Below are 23,426 nucleotides of genomic sequence, written 5' to 3'. Positions count from 1 at the left end.
TGCATGAAATAAATAATGATTAATTGCATAAGTAATCATAAATGTTAGATAACATATAAAGACCCCATCGTATTCGTATTGATCGGAATTAATCTCGACCCATGGTACCGTGTTGTCAAATGACGTGTTGCGTACATAAAGTACCGTGTTGTCAAATGACGTGTTGCGTACAATCATGAGGTCTTATTAACATAAATATAAATGTTAGTGAAGTTAATAAGAGTTAGATTACAGAAAATATAATTCAGACGGTATAACCGACCATATATAACTTAAATAACATAAATATAAATGTTAGTGAAGTTAATAAAAGTTAGATTACAGAAATATAATTCAGACGGTATAACCGACCATATATAACTTAAATAACATAAATATAAATGTTAGTGAAGTTAATAAAAGTTAGATTACAGAAATATAATTCAGGCGGTATAACCGACCATATATAACTTAAATAACATAAATATAAATGTTAGTGAAGTTAATAAAAGTTAGATAATTTCTTACCTTGATTAATGACGTGTGCTTGCTTAGATAAACCTTGATTATACGGAGCACTTCGTGCTGATAACGTGTTATATTTCAGTAGGCTTATAACTACCTTTAGTGGTCTGGTTCAATATATTCAAATTAAAAGAACCAATAAAAGAGAGATGTGTTGTAGAAGATATAGGAGAGAAAGAGGTTGAAGAGGTGTGATGTATTTAATGTATATGTATGTTTTTGTAACTTACATTATGCACATATATATAGTACAAATTTTACTATCCATATTTGACTAATTACCATCCATATTTAACTACTAAATTTACAACAATAGTCTTTTTTTAATATATATAACAACTAATTGGCCCATGACACAATATTTATAGTATTAATATTCCCCTTTCTCCTAAAGCTAATGGGTTATAAATAGTACCCCAAAATGCATCAACCAGCTGTGGCCTTAAACATATGTACTCACAAAACTAACTACAAAAGCTGCCCCTCTCCAGTTCAACTCCAAATATATTAATGACACGCCTGCTTACGTCACTCCTACTGACCCATCGGCTGTTCACACTTTTTTTTTTTTTTTTTTTTTTTTTTTTTTACGTTAGCCACTTTTCACATATTAGTTTTAACTCATTTTTATAGTTTTGTGTAACCTAAAGTTTCGACTCATTTTTTGTCATTTTGTGTAAACCTAATTTATTATTCTTCCTTAAACGATCTTATTTGTTTATCAATTTTCTAGATTTCATTTCGTACTTTTTTGAAGAGCATATGCTAGCCGGTGAGTTGAATAAAGCTTAAAGATAGAAAAAAGAGGTGTTTTTTTATCAGTGTCATTAAATTATATAATCTTACCGACATAATTCCGCAACGAAGTGCGGTAGCCACTTTCTTTTTTTCGATTGGTTGTGTTATCTAATATCATGCACCTTTAGCTTCTTTTATTTATACATAGTTTATTCTTACTTTTATTTGTCCACAAGAATTACTTAAATAGTCATAGTGTGACTTGAAATTATTTTGAATTATTATAGGGCTTCTAAAAAAATAGCTAATATTGACATAAACATGTAATGAGGGTGCTTATTTATACCAGACATAAAAAATAGTAACGAACATTTGTACCGATATGATTGATTATGTCATATATGTAAAAGTTATGTCACACCGTTTCGTACAAGAATTTAATATAATGTATGTAATTAAACAATGCACCTCCACAAAACACTTCAAATCAGTATTGCAAAAACTTCACTGACACAACGTGCGGTAAACTCATCATCTTGTGGAGGTGATCATTTAATTATAGTATTTAGTATTAATATTAATAGTATATCACTAATGTTATCGAAGAAGAAAGTGATCATCTAATTCGACCAAAACAACTTGCTGCTATCTACCTACTTATATTTCTTTAGTTTATTAAGTCACTTTTATTTCTATGTACATGTATCGCTTTTGTTTTGTGATGATTGGAAAGATTAAAGAATTGAAGATCATTTACTTTACCATTTTGTTATAAAAGGGCCCATAACACAATATTTATCCTTGTATTTGTACTTTGAATTTGAATGTTGAATTTAGGTTCAAAGTAATTTGGATAATTTATGTTTTGTAATTTGTTTATGTTAGGACTAACGTAATATGTATTATGTAATCTATGTATTATATTTTTGTTGGGATATATATATATATATATATATATATATATATATATATATATATATATATGTGAAAAAATTACGCTTTTGGTATCTGTGATTTGTTAACTTTTTCGTCACAACACCTAAACTTTAAATTTTGCGTCATTGGTACATGTAGTTTCAATTAGTTACATGGTTAGTATTCATGCCTCACGGACGTCGGTACTCTAACATCAAGCCCTCACATGTGCAACACATGTGAGGGTAATCTCGTCCGATCCAACATTTTATTCCATATAAATGACGTTCAATTGACACAAATCTTCAGAAAAAAATTATCTTTTGGGTCAACTGTCTTTGACATGTTGGGTTAACATGACCACCTTGAGTGACAAAAAACAGTTAAAAGATTCTGGAAAGAAATATATTCGTTTGGGTCCACTGTTATTTACTGTTTATGAGTGTTGACTGTGGGTCAACTATTTATGGGTCTTTTGGGTCAACTGTTTATGGGTTGTGAATGGTTTAGACTATTCTATACGTAATGTTTTTATATTTTTAGTACAATCAAGTAATTGTTTGGAAAAGAGTTTAGGTGATGTTGTTGATGGTAAACAAGTCTAAAACAGTTAGGTTGATGTTGTTGATGTTAAAATAGTCATACAATTTAGGTGATTGCCAAACTAATCTGCCAAAACACACTAGAATATATGCATTAACATTGCCAAACTAATCTGCCAAAACACACAAGAATATATGCATTAACATTGCCAAAACGCACAATATGACATTTTGATAGCAAGTGTTTCTAGTAGCAACTGTTGCATAACTGGTTTTGCTTTTGAGTGTTAACATTTGGGTCAACTGGTTGGCACATTTATTTGGGTCAATTGAACGCCATTTATATGGAATAAAATAAAATGTTGGATATGACGAAATTACCCTCACATGCGTTGCACAAGTGAGGGCTTGATGTTTGAGTGCTAACGATCCGTTAGGTATGAATACTAACCATATGTAACTAATTTAAACCACAGGTACCAATGTCGCAAAATTTAAAATCTAGGTATTGTGAGAAAAAGTGAACAAATCACAGGTACCAACGGCGTAATTTTTTCTTTATAGTAAATCCACATACAATTTTCTTGGCTTATGTTATTACAAGAATATTTTCCTCAAAACTAATCAAATAATAAATGTGTCTCCATCGCACAATTGTTTGGCCAAAAACTCGAGTCTTATTGATGGTTTTGTTTCATTCAATCTAATAATTAAAAATATAGTTTGTTTTGTAAGGTAATAGCGGAATATTTCCAAGTTACTAATAAAAGGAACGTTTCTTAAAATTTAATTTATATGAATCAACCATTCTCATGGTGTAGAGAATTTTTTGCATGACCTCCATTATTATGTTGACCCATTTCAACAATGCTTTATTAGCATTTTCTAAATCTGTATATAAACAGCCCAACGAATATTGCTTATAAATTGTATATATTTCACGTTTGAATAACTCAAGTAATTATAAGTTCATTGAACAGAAACGAAAATGGATAACAAAAAGTTAAGCATATTCATCCTTGTAGCTACAACATTGGTTGTACATACTTTAGCTGGTGATGATGTTAAGACGTATGTGGTTGGAGATGACAAAGGATGGACCCTTGGCGTTGATTATGAAGATTGGGCCAAAGGAAAAACATTCTATGAAGGCGACATACTTGGTATATTTCTATTCTATTATTCAGAAAAATATATAACAATATTAAAGTATTTTTCGAATTTGGTGGTCATATTATGAATTAATAAAGCAAGTGACTAACTTATGAAACATTATTTATATGATGTATGCAGTATTCAAGTACACTCCAGGAGAATATAATATGATATTTGCTAATGGAGATTTCCTTACCGATTGTAAAATTTGTCCGGCTAATAAAGTGCATGATTCTGGAAACGATGAGATCACTTTAGGCCGTGCTGGATGGCATGGCTTTATTTGCGGTATTGCAGATCATTGTAAACAAGGAATGAAGCTTAAAATCGAAGCCTTATCCACAGATGTCAAGCCTAAAGCTGTGTAGGGAACACAAAAACTAGTTCAAGAAGGAAACTAGTTCCATTCCACCATCATATTAATAACTATATTTTGTTTCTTTATAAGCTTATTATTTCGTGTCCGTATGAATTGGTATGAACCAATCGACTGTCATATCTAAAGTAATATACGTATGAAAGTATTTGTTGTCGGTCTATATGAACCATAATAAAATGAACCGATGGATGTATAAATAAATTTAAATTTTTATGAATTATTTTGTTTGATTATAGACTCGGATTTATTAGTTCTTCTATTCTGTTAAACAATATTATGCTCAACGAGTTAACAATGTTATATTTACTATTGTAGTCAAAACAGCATCAGAACGAACGGTTTACGTCATATATAGCATGTAGCATCTAGAAAACAACTTCAAATGACTTGACTGATATTTGGAAATATGAAATGCACAACAGGCATAAAGCGATATGTTTACCAACCACTAGAAGTGACATGTAACATGTTGGATCATTTTTAGCCAATAGAATGTTGGCAGTCCATTTCCTGGGTCCATCACTTAATTACGTTACGTTACGTTACAAATTATTTTTTTTTTATTACAAACCGACACCACCCATCAATTATATATGATAATCATCACTAGGTGTCGCAAAACAAAGGTGACATTTTTTTTATATGTATATTTCCATGACGGTACAAATAAAATAAAAGTGCATGTTAATTGGTTTGGGTGGATATCATTTTAGGAAACCCAACTAACCCAATAAATTGGATCTTGAGAAAGTAAGAGAAGTTAAAGAAAGGGCAACTGCTACCATAACTTAAAAGCAAAGAAGGGCATGTCTCCATGTGAGTCATGTAATTTGGCTCTTTATCAACCTTAGGTCACAAATCACAATTTTTTTTATATATTATATCAATTTGGATTTTTGGCTGATACCATACAAAAACAAATATGTGATGTGTGATCAATCATATATCAGAGTGTAACTTATGCAAATTTTATCACAAAGGAAACATGACCAACGTAACCCTTAACTGATAATATGCTATTTAGGAGAAGGAATTCATCCGAATACCGTATAAGAGCGTCGGACCTAAAGTACGCAATTATCGAACAATATTTGGGTCATACCAAAATGGTTCCATCTGGTCTCTTGCTTTGTTTTCATGTATATTTATAGAAATGTGAAATATCCCCCACCCTATTCAATATTTACATTTCAAAGATGTAGGAACATGATCATGTCCTACCTGTATATGATATATATACACCATAAACAAACAATAAGCAATCTCAGTAGTTCCAGTGGACAAGGATAAGCATTATTCTAACTCTTGAAACTCTGTTTACCACTAGTTACAAAGTACACTTGCACCATTCAAATTGCATACACATTTTAAGGGTATCAAAGACTCAATGTAGCAACCTAAACTTTTGTGGGCCACATCTTAGTTTCTTGAAAGCTTCTGTTAGAAGCACCCAACAAATAACAAGAACCAATCACTGAAAGTAATAAGTAAACTAAGGTGAGACTTAATTCCTAAGCAAAACATCAATTTCTCCTAACAGTCAAAAGCTGCTAATTATACACAACCACAAATCCATCCACTAAATAACATAAGTAATCTATATCTATATCAAGTCAATCAGACAATTAGGAAACTAAATCATGTTACTAACTGAACTTTCTACATCTAACAACAGCAAAATGGTATAACTTGAATAATTTTCCATGTAATACATATTACAAAATAGGAGAAATCGAAAAGGAGAACATTTTATTCTCCCCTTCTTTTACAGCCCCTACTCAAGTACAAATTATGCGCAATAAAGCATAAACTTGTAAAAGAAACACAAACAGATACAAAAGACAATCCCTTTCCCCTTTTCCAACTCAATTGATCATATCTTCATATCCAATTGAATCGAATTATGTTCTTTGCTTTTACTTTATCCCAATTTTACTTTAACCCTTTCCATTAACATTAACAAAATGAAATCAATCAATCCTAAAGGCATCAAATTGAAGGTACAAAAAAAGAACAAAGAATTCGCACCGTGTGATATCTGTTCCACCTATCAATGCGCCGTACCTTTAAATCTTCTTTTCGCTTCACTGTAAATCACGACTCCCATAATCGTAACTGCAAACCCCGAAATCCCCATAACTGTCACAGGATTCTTAAAAATCAATACTGAAACCACAGCAGCAACTGCAGCTTTCGCATTCCCTAACACCTGTAACGTCAACGCACTCGTATGTTTCGTAACCAAAAAATTAGTCAAATTGACCAAATACGCAACCGTAGCATTCCCAATCAACAAAAACACCATAAACGAATCACTTTTCGCTTTCTCGACAGTTTTACCAAACACATTCCCTTCTATATACAAACTAAAAGGCAACAATATCATAGCAGCCATTGGTGCCATATACAACAACAAATTCATCGAATGCAATTTCTCCGAATCGGAGGTCAACAACAGCCCTTGCACAACCGATTTCAACGCTCGACCTGCAGTCGAGCCAACGCACATCAAAAAACCGAATAAATGAAACAACGGTTCGCTATTACTAGCTAACACGATCCCAAACACAACTGGCAGTAGAGCTAAATAAACTTCAGCTGTTTCCTTCTTACAAGTAATTAAAAAAGCAAAAATAGCCGTGAAAAACGGCGTCGTTGCACCAATCGCTTGATTAAACGAAACAGGTAAGTATCTCAATGATGTATTTCCACAAACAACTGAAAAGCAAAAAATAACAGATAAACCGAATATTTTAAAAAACTGTTTCCGTGATAAAATGTGCTGAAACGGAACGATTTGAAACCAACGGATCGCGATTAAACTGTAGAAAGTGCACGAAATCATGTGAATCATTGTAAGAAATATCGGATACTTGAATCCGTAGAAGCTTAATAAGTATTTATTGAGTAATAAAACGCCGATGTTACTGAAATACCATGACGCGATGATTAACGCCGTGAGGATCGTCGGAGAAATTAGAGATGTGGCGGTGAAGATGTTGTTGCCGGTGCCGTAACGGACTTCGCCGGTCGGAGTTGATGGAATGTCGACGGAAGTTTCGAACCTAGGGTTACTGCTCCGGCGAGTTGTCCATGACTGAGATTCTACCATTGAGGGTAATTTTGTAATTTTAGGGATTATAGATACAGTGAGGTGATTGTATATGTGTGTGTGTGTCCGGCTTTGGATTGGATCTTCAGGAAATGTGAGTCTGTGTTTGATGACTATGATAAGACTGGTCTACAGTTTTAAAATACATCCCTATACTTTAAACTAATTACAAAATTTCACCACACATTCATTTTTTTCATGCTCTTTTACCATCTAAAATGATGGAGTAGTAAGATTGAATCAAGTATAAGTTTTTTTTAAGACAAAATTTCACTCCTCGTTCCTGAACTTTACATCAACTTTGACTCCCTATCCTTTTTCTTTTTTTTGTACATCCCTCGTCCCTAATGTATCAAAAATCTACATCCCTCGTCCTCCCGTCTATTTTCTGTCTATTTTTCCGTTACCCCCCTATCACGTGCAGAGCATGTGAGGGTAATTTTGGAAAAGGGATGAGGAATATAATTTTTGTATTTTATTTATTTCTTTTAATAACACCTTCTTCCCACCCCTTCTTTGTTCACCATTATAGCTGATATGAATCCAACACCATTATCGCCCATCAATACTCATCATCGCCCATCGTCATATTTTTTTACCAAAAATATTAACTTGATTGTTATGCTTCTTACTTGATCATTGTTGCTGTTTTTAATCACATAAACACATCAAAATAGTAGTAGCTTGTTCATCCCCATAGTTCATCATCTCCAAGCTAAGAAACCAAAATCGAATCTGAACACTAAATCGAAGCTAGAAATTGTACCAACAAGTGGTATCATAGCGTAAGAGGTCTTCCTCATCGATCCAAGCTTTGATTTCGTTGTTTATTTTGCTGAAAATCGATTCTTAGATCCGGTTTGACTTTCTTTGACTTTTTGGTGGGTTTTGATTCCGAAGTGTTTTAATTAAATCTGAAGTAGTTGAAACGTTTACAATCATCTAGTGATCATTTCCCTAAAATTTCAGGAATTAATTCGTCTATTTGATGGCGTATTCTTAATTTTTTGTCTGAAAAATATTGACACAAAAACCAAATTTGTTTGTGATCTTGGTGATGTTTTTGGAAAAACTGAAAATGGAGATTTGTTGGTATGACTAAACCGCATATTTCTGCAAGTCTTTGTGACTTGATTTGAAGTTTTGAGCCACTTCCGCTTGTCATCGCCGTAAACCGTCGCAGCTCCACCATCATCGCCGGACATAGTTTAGGTATTTACAGGTCAGTCTCTGGACCTTTTACAGCCTTTCATTAGCTTTTTTCTTGCGTGCTCTTGGTATTTGATTTATGTCTTGTGATAAATGATGTTAAAATAGAAACTGAAACTTTAATTGGATCCTTCTCATTTTAAATTTTTAATAAAGGTGGTTGACTAATATCAAATACCCAAAAGGACGCTTGCATGGTATAAAATTTCTTTAATTAGTTTGATTTTAGATATTAATTTGAATTTGAATTTTACATTTTTCATTTGTGTATTGTTAGGGTTTATGTTGATTAGGTAAAAATGAAGAAGATAATACAAGATGGAAAAGGAAAGAGGTTAATTGGAAAGAGAATGAAAATGGAGAAGAAATTCGTAAAATGACGAAAGTACCCTCACATGCTTGGCACATGACTATGAAAATTGACAGAAAATAAACGGAAGAACGAGGAATGTAGAACGTTCAAATATTAGGGACGAGGAATGCATAAAAAATAGAAAAAGGACGAGGAATCAAAGTTGATGTAAAGTTCAGGGACGAGTAGTGAAATTTTGTCTTTTTTTAACCACAACTTTAAGTATTGTTGTTAAAATGTTTACAACTATTGGAGTAAGATTTAAAAAATTTAACGCAATGATTCTATAAAATCATATTAAAATATAAAGGCTCTTAGTATGTAAGAGTTTTATTCACTTTAAAAAGAAGTTTTTTTTTTTTGTTTAACAACAGTTTGGGATCATTCGGGGGAACTAAACCACTTACGCGTTGATCTCCCGTAGTTGCATAATCCTTTTCCATCTACTGTTTTTGAGGAACCCCGACCAATCTGAGGGCATGGCCGGTAAAACCCCCTCTCCCTGCTACCCCTGCACTATGCGAAAGGCGACCTGGATGGATACTTCAGGTAAGCGATAAAACTGAGTGAAATGTTGCAGCTCAGCGGAGTCGAACTTCTTACCTCTCACTAAAAGAAGCATGTCACTACTAGTTTGAGCTACAACTCAATGTCAAGCTAACTACTAAATAAATGTAATTGAAGGTATCAATAAGAATGATAAAGTTATTCATAGCTTTTTTTAGATAATTATAGAATTATAATTTTACCTATTTAACTCTTGAATTCCATATCGAATATTGCTAACATGTGTCTCGATGACATATGTTAAGAACTATTAATTAAACTTAAATTTCCTTACACATAAAAAATTACATTAATTAAATATACATGTTTCATTTTAGAAGCTTTCAAATTTATGCAATGCATATGTCATAGAAAAATAAAAATCACAATAATTTTGCAATAAATCATATTTAACAAAAGCAGTATAGTTTTGTCTATGCTTGTATAGTTTTGTATAGGCATTTTCTCGTTTGTATTCGGTTTTATACTCGTTGTACTCGTTTTAGTTTTTATATGTATCTTGCTTTTAAAAAAAACAAATATAAAAATAAATAAATTTTATAGTATAGATCTTTGAAACATAAATTATTCTGGTTATAAAAATCTAAAGGACAAATAGTACATAAGTTTAGGAGTTTATTCGGGTTATAACAATTATATTCTTCCGTCTTAAAATAAATATATCGTTTTAGCTTTTGAAAGTCATTTTTTAATGTTGATTTCAATATTTATGTTAGATTATGGTTGTTGAAAATTATATTAATGATATTATTTAATTAATCATCTACAATATTTTATAAATGTTAATAACCGTTAAAAAACTACGTTTATACTACTAATGCTCATTGATTAGTTTAAATTTGAGATTAATACTCATGTGTATTTTTCAACAATACACGTTTGGGAACTATAAATTGACTCAATCATATTAGAATTACGAAATTAATATATTATTATAGTGGTAGACATAGATAAGATGGAAGTGTATAGAGAACTATCATTTTCTAAAGTTTATTTATATAATGTAAAGAAGTTATTAGTATGAGTTTTGCTAATGTTTACACATATAACACACATTAAACGTAATTTAACACAGATTAAGTGTATTTTGTTAAGCTTAAGGTCACGTTTTTTTTTTTTTTTTTTTATTAAGTCTTTTTGTCTCCTTATATATATATATGATGTCTGAAAAAATTAAGTGACGAGTAAATAATTATTGTTTATGTTTTGAACTGAATAACCTTCTGAATAATTAAATTTACTAAATTAACATTATACGTATGTGGATAGTTAGAATAACAGTTTTTAAAAACTGGAGACTGAAATAGAAATTCACAATTTTTTTGAATTCTTTTAATTAAGACGCGTCTTATTTATTAAGTAAAAAACAAACGCATCTTAATTTTGGAACGACCCGTGGCTAATTGATGGTGCTTTAAAGGAAAATTTCAAAAAACTCTCGAGATTGGATTCAAATCAGCATGTTTCGGTCCAAAACATAATTTTTTGGGATGGTGCATGTTATGTTGGATCCTGGGAATGGGTACGAAAACCTAGGGACAGAGTGGCAAACGAACTAATTGAGATTTCAGCACTGATCGAGCAGTTTCAACAAAGCATTAACAGTGTAGACGCATGGGAGTGGAAACTAACTTCAAAGGGTACCTTTTCAACTAAAGCTCTTACCAATTTTATTCTCAAAGGTATTCCATGTTAATAGCAATAGAATTGAGACTTTAAGAAACAATTTTGTACCATAAAAGGTTGAGGTTTTTGTATGGAGAACTAGACGTAGAAGACTTCCGGTATTGGAGGAAATAGATAAGCGGGGAATCGACTTGAACTCCGTCCGTTGCCCTATTTGTGACGGCGGGGTTGAATCGGTGGATCACTCGCTTGTTCTATGTCCTCTAAGTTTTGAGATTTGGTCAAAGATTTATAATTGGTGGGGTTTTGGTAGTGTCACAAATTTGAGTATTAGAGGATTATTCGTCGGGAACGCAAATAGTGTGATGTCGAAAGCGGGTGCGAAGATATGGCAAGCGGTCGAATGGGCGAGCGGGTATCTCATTTGGAAAAACCGAAATCAAAAGGTTTTTAAAAACAAATGCTGGACTATTCCGGTAGCCCTTAACGACATTTAAGTGTTAAGTTACGAGTGGATTGCAAAAGGATGCAAGTCGAAATAAATTGATTGGCACAATTGGCTGCATAATCCGCAATGTTATCACCAGTGTGATCTTTGTTTCCTTTCCTATTGTGAAGTTTTTGCCATTTGTTACTAGCTTTGCAACAATTCCAAATGTATATATACTGTGAATTTTTGTGATGTGGTTTGGGGCTGTACAAATGGGTATGGCCTCTCCTGCTTGTAATTTTTTGTTGAGTATATAAATAAAATTTGTCATTTGGAAAAAAATAACTTTTCGTATTAAGTTTAGTTGTATTAAGTTAATTAAGTTCAAAACAAATATGGGCTAAATTTCTTTAAATATTTTCATTTATATTTAATATTAATTAATCAATATAATACATATCATTTGTGTGTACATTTATTATAAATTCTTATCTTTTAAAAATTTACGAGTTCATTAAATATATTCTATTGCACGTTACATGTCACATAGGTTAATAAAATTCTTATATACTACGTAGTTTATATAGAAAGGAATTATGTTTTGAAACCCTTAAATTTTTGAGTTTGCTCCCTCGAAAGTATTTTTCTTACTTTGCCCGTGATTATTGAAGAAATATTGATTTGTGTAAATTATTGTCAATATTAAATAAATAAATACTTGTAAGAGAAAAAAAAATGTTTAGAAATAATTGGTAAGTTATCTTTATATACTCCGTATGCGATACCGAGACCTGGATTGCAAAGATGTCCATACATGAGCGACGTATTTTGAAGATTTATTATTGGATCTGATCAGACAAATGAGAATAAAAAGAAAGATTTGAATCCAGGGTCGTAAAATGAAATATTGCAGTAATTATTTAAGATTTTGGCTTTGGAAAGTGTCGGTAATTGACGAAATATCACTGTAGCTTATTCGGTCAGTGTACAGGCTCTGACCACCGTTTAACTTCTTTTTTCACACGGTTTCTTTTTTCAAATAATTTCGATGGTAAAGGTAAAATGTAAATTTCATCATGTGATGAGCACACGTGCGACTCAAATCGGGATTTTATTGTAGTGCTAATACATAAACATAAATGATTAAATACTCTATAATCTCGTAAAAAAACACTTGCACCGTGTTGACTATCTTTTAATAATAAAATAATTCAGGGATGATCTCTATGTGAATTTTTCTCCATGACTACGGCTTTCAGTATTAGAGTATAACGAGTGAGATTGAGCCGCTGTTTTATTGCGTGAGTTATTTGTAAATCTGTTTGTAATGATGTAACGTGCCATATAATGTAATCACAAAGTACCCTTCATAATTATTAATGTATTAGAGTATAATGTAACTATGATGATAAGTGTGGCGAGTTTAGGATGAAATTTCAATGGTGTATTGATGTTATAAATTTATTTCACAAAGTACCCTTCATAATTATTAATTGTTTACTTTAAAAAAAATTAAAAAATCTACACATATATAAGGTCCCATAATTAAATTTAGTAATGTAATATACAATTTTAAAGTTAATTAAATTTTTTTTTTTTTTTTTTTGAAAGATAGAGGGGTCATGGAACGTTATGACCCAAGGTGTACACAAGCCCTTGTGTATAAATTATTTTTACAGATTCTTTTATATTTTATAATGTATCAGATAGACCATACTTATAAATCAAACTTGATCCTTTCATATATTTATTTTCCCCAAATTGTCAGTCTAACTACGGTAGTACCAATTAGAAGCAATTAATTATTTTCCCTTGTGTCGTGTTTTGCGTTTTCGTGGTGTTTATTGGTTAGATAGTTTTGGTGTATTTTTATTGTGGTTTCGTTGTTATTTCTAGCTTATTGCAAGTTGTTTTTAGTTTTATCTATGAAATGCTTGTCATTTAAAAAAAAAAAAAAAATTTCCCTTGTTAATCTAAAAAAATTATTCATATTAAAATATATAGTTAAATACATTTTTGATTTGTCATATAACTTTTAGTATGGTAACAAAAATTTCTACTCTACTGCAAATATAAATTAACTTATATTGTCTTTAATGTATCTAAAAGCTATAAGAAAAGAATAAGAAGATAAAAACAACAATAAAATGGATAAATATATAAAGAAAATGGATGATACCTTCAGAATGATACTATCATTATGTCATCACATTTTTACTGCTTGACCTTTTTATACACAGTAATAATTAATAATTACAGTAATAAATTGTTATTTCCCCGGTAAAAAGAATGGGGGATGATTCTCACACACTGTTTTTTTAATCCTCACACACCAATTTACTTGAACTCCTCCCTAATAATAGGGTAAAAGGGTGTGTGAGGATCAAAAAACAGTGTGTGAGAATCATCCCCAAAAAGAATGTGCTCATACATGTAGTTCTGTATTTTTATAAATAGACTTAATACACATATAATTTTTGTGGTTTGATCAAAAATGCGGATAGTCCAAATTTCATAAGTATGCATTTTCGTTCATGGATATTCCAACCATTTGATCTCCGTTATTTTTTTCCATTAAGTGGCCTCACATGCCAAACATATAAGGGTAATTACGTCAACTTATTCATCTACTCTTCCAACCCATCTCTCACCCTCATGAAAGTGGGTTTCTTGGTTAGATTTTGAGGATAAAAATGTAGGTGAGAGATGAGTTGGAGAAGTAAAGCAATAAATTGACGTAATTACCTTACGTGCATGGCATGTGAGGTCACTTAACGAAAATAATAACGAACGTCAGATGGTTGGACTATCGACGAACAAAAATGCATACTTTTGAACTAAAAATGTTAAAAAATCAAATTTAAAATATCCGTGTCTTTTTTAGCAAACCACAAGGATTGTCGGTGTAATTAAGTCTTATAAAAACAAATACTTACTCATGTTATTAACTCAAATCATTTTTGTCAACGCCTAAATCCAAAGATAGCCTAGTTATTGGCGATTTGAGTTTTTTTCCCTCTAAAAGTCTCAAGTTTTAACGTCACTAAAAACATATTAATTTGAGGCGGTCACATGATAGAATCTTGAATTCATAAACTTTTGTTAGCTTATCCGTTATCAAGAGCACTCGGAGTCGAACAAAAAATAACTAGCGTTTTGCATATTTAACGCTGGGGACGACAAAGTGCCGACTCTCCACCGGCGTTAATGCCGGCGTCGGGTGCCAGCATCGAGGGGGTAACGGTGTAAAATTGAGCCTTTGGTTGATTTTGGTCCGTTGCCAAAGGTCAAAATTGTATTTTTTTTAATTAATTTATTTTTATTTTATATTTTATCCCTATAAATACACCTCGATTTATCCCATTTTTTCACAACTATTTCACCTTTTTTTTTTCTCTATAATTCTATACTTCAAATTAATTCCATATTAATTAAAAAAAATGTCTAGCAACCAAGGTAATTCAAACTACTTCAACCAAGGTAATCCCAATTCCAACAATCCAAACAAGCCAAATCATCCAAACCATCCTAACAATTTATACAATCCGTCAAACCCATACTCGAGTCAATGGAATCCGTTTACCACGTTTAACGCTGCACAAAACGCGTTTCAAAATCCATATGCTTATCAAACACAAATCCCACAAACTCAATTCCCACAAACCCCAATTATGAGTCCGAAGAAATGGAACAATTTTCGGCTTAGAAAGCTAGTCAACAACGAAGTGAATCGAATACGCAATCGATTGAAGACGAAGTCCCAACACCAACGTCTCAACGTGTTCGAGATAAAGGAAAAGCAAAGGTGTTTGACGTTGAACCGAGCAAAAAATCGAGGGGAAGACGTACTGGAGTCCTGATGAATACGTGGACCGAGCATGATGAGTTACGTTTGGTGAAATGTTGGGTTCAAGTTTCCGAAGATTCACTACGTGGCAACGATCAAACCAGTATATATATATATATATATATATATATATATATATATATATATATATATATATATATATATATATATATATATATATTGTTTAAACATATATAAATATATATAGTAACATACAAATACATATGTAAATATGTAATACATATACTGTTAACATATATATACATATTTAATACATATATAATTTTTAATGTATACATATACAGATACTGTTAACATACATATATATTTATTTTTATTTTATACATATAAATATTTAAATTATTTATAATTCGTTTTATATTTTGTAGGAGCGTCGTTTTGGTATTTGATTATGGACGAGTACAACAAACGAAATTCGCCATTTGATCGAACAAAGGATGCGTCGTCGTCTAAGTGGACGAAATTGAATGGCAAATGTCAAAAGTATAATGGGATCGTTAGGCGTTTGAAGAAAGATTGGAGAAGCGGATATAACGACCTTGATTTTCGTATGCGGTGTGATCAACAATATATCGACGAGAACGGCGGAAAGAAGTTGTGTAGTTATCAATCGTGGAATTTTTTGAAGGACAAGTCAAAGTGGTTTAATCCCGATCCCGTTGTTATCGGTACGAGAAATAAACGACGTGAGACTGTTGTTATGAGGAATATTCAAATGAATCCAATTTTTAAGTTGAGATCTAAGAGACCAATCAGAGTGCGACATGTGGCGCGACAATCACATTTGATTGAAAATTTTTTTTTTCAAATTTTTTATTTTTTTTTCAAATTTTTTTTTCAATCACATGTGATTTGATTTGAAATTCAGTAAATCACATGTGATTCTGCATGTCAATCACATGTGATTGTAAACCCATTCACATGTGATTTTGCATGTCAAATCCAATCACATGTGATTGAAAAAAAAAATTTGAATTTTTTTCAATCAAATGTGATTGTCCCGCCACATGTCACACTCTGATTGGTCCCTTGGATTTCAAGGGAATTGTTGGATTCACATGATTACAGCCAGTATTGCAAAAGTCGGCCGAGTCGGCCGACGCGTCGTTTTTTAGGCATGACTGACGCGTAGTTGCTAAAAAGTCGGTCAAAGGTAAAAAGTCGGTCAAAGTCGGAAAAAGTCGGTCAAATTCAAAAAAAGCCGGTCAGAGTCGGTCAAAGTCGGTCAAAGTCAGTCAAAGCGGTCAAATTTTTTAACCTTTTTTTTTTTTTGTAATATTGTTAATAATTGTTAATGTTCATGTTTATTGTAAATATAGCTTATATTTAAAGATTTGATCTATATAATATTATATATAAATATATATTTAATAAAATTATTTTAAAAAGTCAACGTTAGTCAACGCCCGTTGCGTCGCCGTTGCTTCCGACGCGTCGTTTTTTAGGCATGATCGATGCGTCCCAGACTCGCGTCTTTTACAACCTTGATTACAACTTTATTATCATATATATATATATATATATATATATATATATATATATATATATATATATATATATATATATATATATATATATATATATTTTATTTTTTTATTTTTTTATTTTTTGAACGGCAATTTTAATATATCTCAAAGTTTACAATGTTGTCACAAGATGAAAGCAAAAGATACCGAGCTAGAATCTGACGCTACCATCTAATAACATCTCAATCTAGACTCACATGTGATACAAAACTAGAGTTAAACTACTAAATTTTAACAGATGTCACTCTTTTGATAAATGTGTAATAAGTCAAAAATAATAATAATAATAATAATAATAATAATAATAATAATAATAATAATAATAATAATAATAATAATAATAATAATAATAATAATAATAATAATAATAATAAGTAAAAAAAATAAAAAATAAAATACTCAATTCTATATTTGCAATGTAGAATAATAAAATAAAATAATAACTCAAAATAAGAGTAGAAATTATTACATCTACTATTTTGTTATCAAGATTTGTAACCATGCAAACTGATGTTCAAAAGTGAGTTTAATAACACGCAAAATTTATTAATATAAAAAGACAGAAGTGCCCTTAACTCTATTTTAATCGTGAAATGAGATACGTTGTCCTTAAAATAAATCCATCTTGCATTGTATGTTGTAGCGGGGAAAGCAATTAATGGATTCTTTTCACACATCATTTCTTGAACGAGTACGACCACGATGCAAATGTCGTTCGCAATACTTATGACCCGATACAACTTCTTTGGTACACCGCCATTTCTTCCCATCGGTTCTCTTACACCTTCCAGGCTCAGCTTCCATCGTGCCTTTATAGTTGTCGTACAAACTTCGATCGCATCCTGAGCCTAAAGAATTAAAATCATACGAACTTAAACATTCGTGAGTTTATACATTTCAAAATAGCAAGAAGCTAGACACTAGATGTTAAGTTGTACTCCGTATGTAATAAATATACTTCCTCCCTCCATCCCATCTTAATATCTTTAAACAAAAAACTTACAATTTCTTTATTTACATTTTACCTCTTACTTTTTAATTTATCTCTATTTTTTTTTATATGCAAAAGTTAACAGCACAAAGGAACTTTGCCTTATTATATTTATTTATTTATGAAAGTGGATTATTAATTTAAGACAAATTAAAATGAAATAATGGACTATCAATATATATGAGAAAGGAGAGTACTCCGTATACTAATGAGATACCTGCTAAGGAAGCAAGAACTGAGTTCCAAATGGGTAGGATAAGATGAGAAGGAACAGGTAATCCAGCTTCCATGTATTTGTAAATTAAAGCTTGTAATTTGAGTTCTTCCATTTGCATAAATGTGAATCCAATTCCACCATTTCTACTAATATGACTAGTCATCGTGAATTCTGGAATTTTGGTAACAAAAAAAAAAAAAATATATACTTGATCTGCTTATAAAAGAAGATGAGTTTTCAACACCATATATTCGTTGCTAAACTCACAACCACATTTAATTTATTCATACTATTTTACTATACTGTGTATATAAGTAAATGCTTTGATAAATTCTAAATTTCTTATCACGAGTAAACTGTGGTGTATTCACGATGTTACTTAGTAATTTTTATTAATATAATTAAAGTAAACAAATAAAGTATTTTTAAATATTACGAGTAGTATCTACCAATAATAACTCTGTTAATATACCACAAATAACTAAATATTTATGTTTGAATGAGTTGCTCTAATGTTGGGATTTTAATGAATCCTTACCCGATTAGCTCTCGAAGTGCACTAGCTGACTTGTGTCTGATGGTTGGATTAAAGGATTGAACAGATGGCAACTAGCGGTCCACAGAGTTGCATCCCTACTCACCTGGTCCATGCAAATCGCTCTCTCCAGGAGGTTGGCTGCCTATTCTAGATCTACCCTTTTCAAATAAGATCCCGGGCTCGCCTTAGTACGAAAAGACAGTGCAAGTTTTGTTATGCCGAATGATCTCCTTTCACTTTTAAAAAAACTTTTTTTTTTACTTTAAATAATTTTGTCTATTTTATACAATATTTGATAAATTTATATGAATGGACTCGTTTAAAACGTATTTCACTAGTTTAATTTTAATATTAATAAATATTATATAAGATATACAAAAATATATAAAGTCAACGTTAAAAGTGAAAGCCTGTAAAATTCAAACAGTAACAATTATTTTAGAAGGGAGTATATTATTTGTATCGTAACACATTTATATTTCTTCTTTTAAAAACTTGTTTGTAATATATGCGTACATTTCATTTAGAATAATTCAATCGTTACCTTGATGATTTAATAGGTGATAGGTTATTCATTATCGTGTTCATGACACCATGATTTTGTACATACATAAGACGAGTTATAATCATACGTCAAAAGCTTGGGTCAGATGAGGTGGCACAGGGCTTTGATGCCCTGACGCCCCAAGCCCGGCGTCAGATCTGACGATTCCGGGACGTTAGTCACCATTTAGACGGAATAAAAGTAGGCGTTAGATTTTGTTTGGTCCAATCAGATTTCACCAAATAATTGTATATATTATTTATTTATTTTATCCCCAACTTTTAATCACATTTTACCATATCAACCACTACACATTTAACACTCAAAGTTGACACTCCTTTTTATTTCCATTTACTCTATGACCTTGTCACATTTCTTAAAAAATGTATCATCTGCCTGTCACATCCATTGAAAATGGTTTAAATACAAGGAGAAATACAAAAAATATACCGAGTGGTGGTTAGCTAGCGGTGCGAAGTGTTTTAATTTAGGATGGCACTCCTCGTGAAGTTTGTGGTCGTAAATTGAAAAAAGCACCACTCTCTATTTATATTTCTTTATTACAAGTGCATTACTAGAATAAAATGGAAGTCTATGCATTCGAGATTTTGGACATGTATTGCAAATCACAGTAGGAGATGGAGTATTAAATTCAATGAACTAATACAATCTAATCCTATTAAAAGGCAAATAGCCTAAACGACAACGCCTAAGTTGAAACAACGATAATTGGAACCACCCCAGCATTGCAAAAAGTGCAATAAAACTTTGAGTGTCACCCATTAAGAGCAATTTCACAACTCCGTGAGAATTAGTGGTCGTGTTGTTGTTGGAAGCTTCGACGAGCCCAACACACCCACTATAGAGGACCTAGGTTATACTCACTCACTAGACCAACACTTTGACGTTGGTTAGCCTTTAATTTTATGAATCCTTAGTGCACAATAGTATTTAGGCGACAGTGTCGACCATATATCATTCAGGCGGTATAACCGACCATGTATCACTTAGGCGGCAGAGCCGACCATATAATAAAAATAACACAAGTGCACTAAGAACTCAAACACGAACTAAGGCTTAACCGGGAAACTTAACAAAGAACACTTTTATTAATACAAAGAAACAATTACAATATTATGGACTCAACTCACACTCTTACTTCTTCACAACTTCTACTTCTAACTTTTCTTCACTTCTTACTTCTTCTCTACTTCACACTTCACTTACTCACACCTTACACACAAATGAAATCAACACCCATATTTATACTACTCCATGGAAACTTCTACACACTAGATTTTTCCATGGATAAATATCTAGATATTTTTACCACATAAAAATATCTAGATTTTTTCATTTTAACATCTAGATTTTTCTTCATATATAAATTAATATCTAGATATTTCTTTTACATTTCAATATCTAGATATTTATATACATTACTAATTCCATATTATCTAAATTTGCATTGTATTTTAACACTCTCCCTCAATGCAAATTTTCTTCCAATGATGTCTTGCAGACCATTCCAAGTGCTTCTCTGAATTTTGTAAACTTTGGTTTACTTAGGCTCTTGGTGAATATATCTGCAACTTGTTCATCTGTCTTTGTTGGCACCATCTTGATCTCCCCTTCAAGGACCTTCTCGCGAACATTGTGATAGTGTACTTCTATATGTTTTGTTCTTGCGTGAAAGACTGGATTCTCTGCTAGACGTATAGCTGATAGGTTATCACAGAAAAGCTCTACTTGATAGTCTGTTGATTGATGAAGATCTTCCATTAGTTGTTTCAACCATGTAATTTCTTGTGTTGCTGATGATGTCGATCGATATTCTGCTTCGGTGCTTGATAAGGATACAGTTGGTTGTCTCTTGCTGCACCATGATATTACTCCCGATCCAAGACTAAACATGTATCCAGTTGTTGATCGTCGTGTATCATAGTCTCCAGCGTAATCAGCGTCACAATATCCAGTCACGTGACATTCTTTTGTTTTCTTGTACAAAATGTCAAAGTTAATAGTGCCTTTAACATACCTTAAGATGCGTCGTACAACATCAAGGTGAGGCTTCTTCGGATTGCTCATGTATCGACTAACCACTCCAACTGCATAAGATATGTCTGGCCGGCTTAGTGTGAGATAAATAAGACTTCCGACCATCTTTCGATACATGGTAACATCTTGAAGACTTTTTCCTTCATCTGCTCGTAGTTTTGTATTCGGATCCATCGGAGTTGAGATAGGTTTGCAATTAAGCATTCAGTACTGTAGTGACCCGAACTTTTCCATGTTTATATATATTAATTGAGATTGATATTTACATGATTAAATGTTTCCAACATGTTAAGCAATCAAACTTGTTAAGACTTGATTAATTGAAATATGTTTCATATAGACAATTGACCACCCAAGTTGACCGGCGATTCACTAACGTTAAAACTTGTAAAAACGACATGACGATGTATATATGGATATACATATGGTTAACATGATATTATGAAAAGTAAGTATCTCCATAAGTATATTAACAATGAGTTATATACATATAAACAAGACTACTAACTTAAGGATTTCGAAACGAGACATATATGTAACGATTATAGTTGTAACGACATTTAAATGTATATATATCATATTAAGATATATTAATATATCATAATATCATGATAATATAATAATTTAACATCTCATTAGATATAATAAACAATGGGTTAACAACATTAATTGAGATCGTTAACTTAAAGGTTTCAAAACAACACTTACATGTAACGACTAACGATGACTTAACGACTCAGTTAAAATGTATATACATGTAGTGTATTTAGATGTATTAAAATACTTTGGGAAGACTTCAAGACATATATCAAAACACTCATACTTAACGAAAATGGTTACAGTTACTTTCCCATTCTTTTCTTTCATCAAGAATTCTAGTCGTATTCTTACCCGTATTATACACAGCTTCAAAACGTACTTACTATGGGTATATACCAATAGGAACTAGCATGGGATTCCACTCTTGATTATGTCATGTATGACTAATCAATTTTAACTTCTACCATGAGCTAGTCAACTAACTAGAACTCCTTTTAACCCCACTCACCACTCACCAATTACCACTCATCATTCACTCCATTTCACTTCCAATTCTCTTTCTAATTCTATCTCAACACACACACACTATTATGAACGTATTTTTCCAGTAGTTAATCATCATCTTCATCAAACATCACTTCAAGAATCAAGCTATAATCATCATAGGAAGAACACTTCAAGAACACTTCAAAAATCCCTTCAAGTTTACTAATTTACTTCCAAGATTTCTAATCCATTCCAAGTGATCATCTAAGATCAAGAAACCTTTGTTATATACAGTAGGTTATCTTTCTTATTCAAGGTAATATTCATATTTAAACTTTGATTCAATTTCTATAACTATAAACTATCTTAATTCGAGTAAAAATCTTACTTGAACTTGTTTTTGTGTCATGATCCTACTTCAAGAACTTTCAAGCCATCCAAGATCCTTTGAAGCTAGATCATTTCTTGTCACTTCCAGTAGGTTTACCTACTAAACTTGAGGTAGTAATGATGTTCATAACATTATTCGATTCATATATATAAAACTATCTTATTCGAAGGTTTAAACTCGTAATCACTAGAACATAGTTTAGTTAATTCTAAACTTGTTCGCAAACAAAAGTTAATCCTTCTAACTTGACTTTTAAAATTAACTAAACACATGTTCTATATCTATATGATATGCTAACTTAATGATTTAAAACCTGGAAACACGAAAAACACCGTAAAACCGGATTTACGCCGTCGTAGTAACACCGCGGGCTGTTTTGGGTTAGTTAATTAAAAACTATGATAAACTTTGATTTAAAAGTTGTTATTCTGAGAAAATGATTTTTATTATGAACATGAAACTATTTCCAAAAATTATGGTTAAACTCAAAGTGGAAGTATGTTTTCTAAAATGGTCATCTAGACGTCGTTCTTTCGACTGAAATGACTACCTTTACAAAAACGACTTGTAACTTATTTTTCCGACTATAAACCTATACTTTTTCTGTTTAGATTCATAAAATAGAGTTCAATATGAAACCATAGCAATTTGATTCACTCAAAACGGATTTAAAATGAAGAAGTTATGGGTAAAACAAGATTGGATAATTTTTCTCATTTTAGCTACGTGAAAATTGGT

General features: G+C 31.6%; 3 protein-coding genes across 3 annotated transcripts; 1 reads left to right on the top strand and 2 right to left on the bottom strand.

Annotated features, from left to right (window-relative positions):
• The first annotated feature begins 3,687 nt into the window (after window positions 1-3,687).
• On the top strand, window positions 3,688-4,222 carry LOC139887068 (basic blue protein-like). Its single transcript, XM_071870633.1, has 2 exons — window positions 3,688-3,862; window positions 3,993-4,222. The coding sequence occupies exons 1-2, from the start codon at window positions 3,688-3,690 to the stop codon at window positions 4,220-4,222; spliced, it is 405 nt and encodes a 134-aa protein (XP_071726734.1).
• A 1,711-nt stretch (window positions 4,223-5,933) lies between these two features.
• LOC139862968 (probable sugar phosphate/phosphate translocator At1g12500) lies at window positions 5,934-7,418 on the bottom strand. The gene has a single exon (XM_071851606.1). The coding sequence runs from the start codon at window positions 7,343-7,345 to the stop codon at window positions 6,284-6,286; it is 1,062 nt and encodes a 353-aa protein (XP_071707707.1). The 5' UTR covers window positions 7,346-7,418; the 3' UTR covers window positions 5,934-6,283.
• A 10,174-nt stretch (window positions 7,419-17,592) lies between these two features.
• Window positions 17,593-18,294, bottom strand: LOC139887052 (growth-regulating factor 12-like). Its single transcript, XM_071870632.1, has 2 exons — window positions 18,132-18,294; window positions 17,593-17,771 (listed from the first exon to the last, which is right to left on the bottom strand). Exons 1-2 carry the CDS (start codon window positions 18,292-18,294, stop codon window positions 17,593-17,595), a joined length of 342 nt encoding a protein of 113 aa, XP_071726733.1.
• Window positions 18,295-23,426: the final 5,132 nt, after the last annotated feature.

This window comes from Rutidosis leptorrhynchoides, chromosome 1, assembly GCF_046630445.1.
Source record: "Rutidosis leptorrhynchoides isolate AG116_Rl617_1_P2 chromosome 1, CSIRO_AGI_Rlap_v1, whole genome shotgun sequence".
In the NCBI taxonomy this organism is placed as follows: domain Eukaryota; kingdom Viridiplantae; phylum Streptophyta; class Magnoliopsida; order Asterales; family Asteraceae; genus Rutidosis; species Rutidosis leptorrhynchoides.
Note: the sequence above shows the minus strand (reverse complement) of the source record. Positions and strands in the feature narration are given on the sequence as shown.

Coding starts and splice junctions, on each gene's coding strand:
- LOC139887068 (XM_071870633.1), top strand. CDS start 3,688: ATGGATAACAAAAAGTTAAGCATATTCATCCTTGTAGCTACAACATTG. Junction 3,863..3,992: donor CTATGAAGGCGACATACTTG/GTATATTTCTAT, acceptor TGATGTATGCAG/TATTCAAGTACACTCCAGGA.
- LOC139862968 (XM_071851606.1), bottom strand. CDS start 7,345: ATGGTAGAATCTCAGTCATGGACAACTCGCCGGAGCAGTAACCCTAGG.
- LOC139887052 (XM_071870632.1), bottom strand. CDS start 18,294: ATGACTAGTCATATTAGTAGAAATGGTGGAATTGGATTCACATTTATG. Junction 17,772..18,131: donor AGTTCTTGCTTCCTTAGCAG/GTATCTCATTAG, acceptor TTAATTCTTTAG/GCTCAGGATGCGATCGAAGT.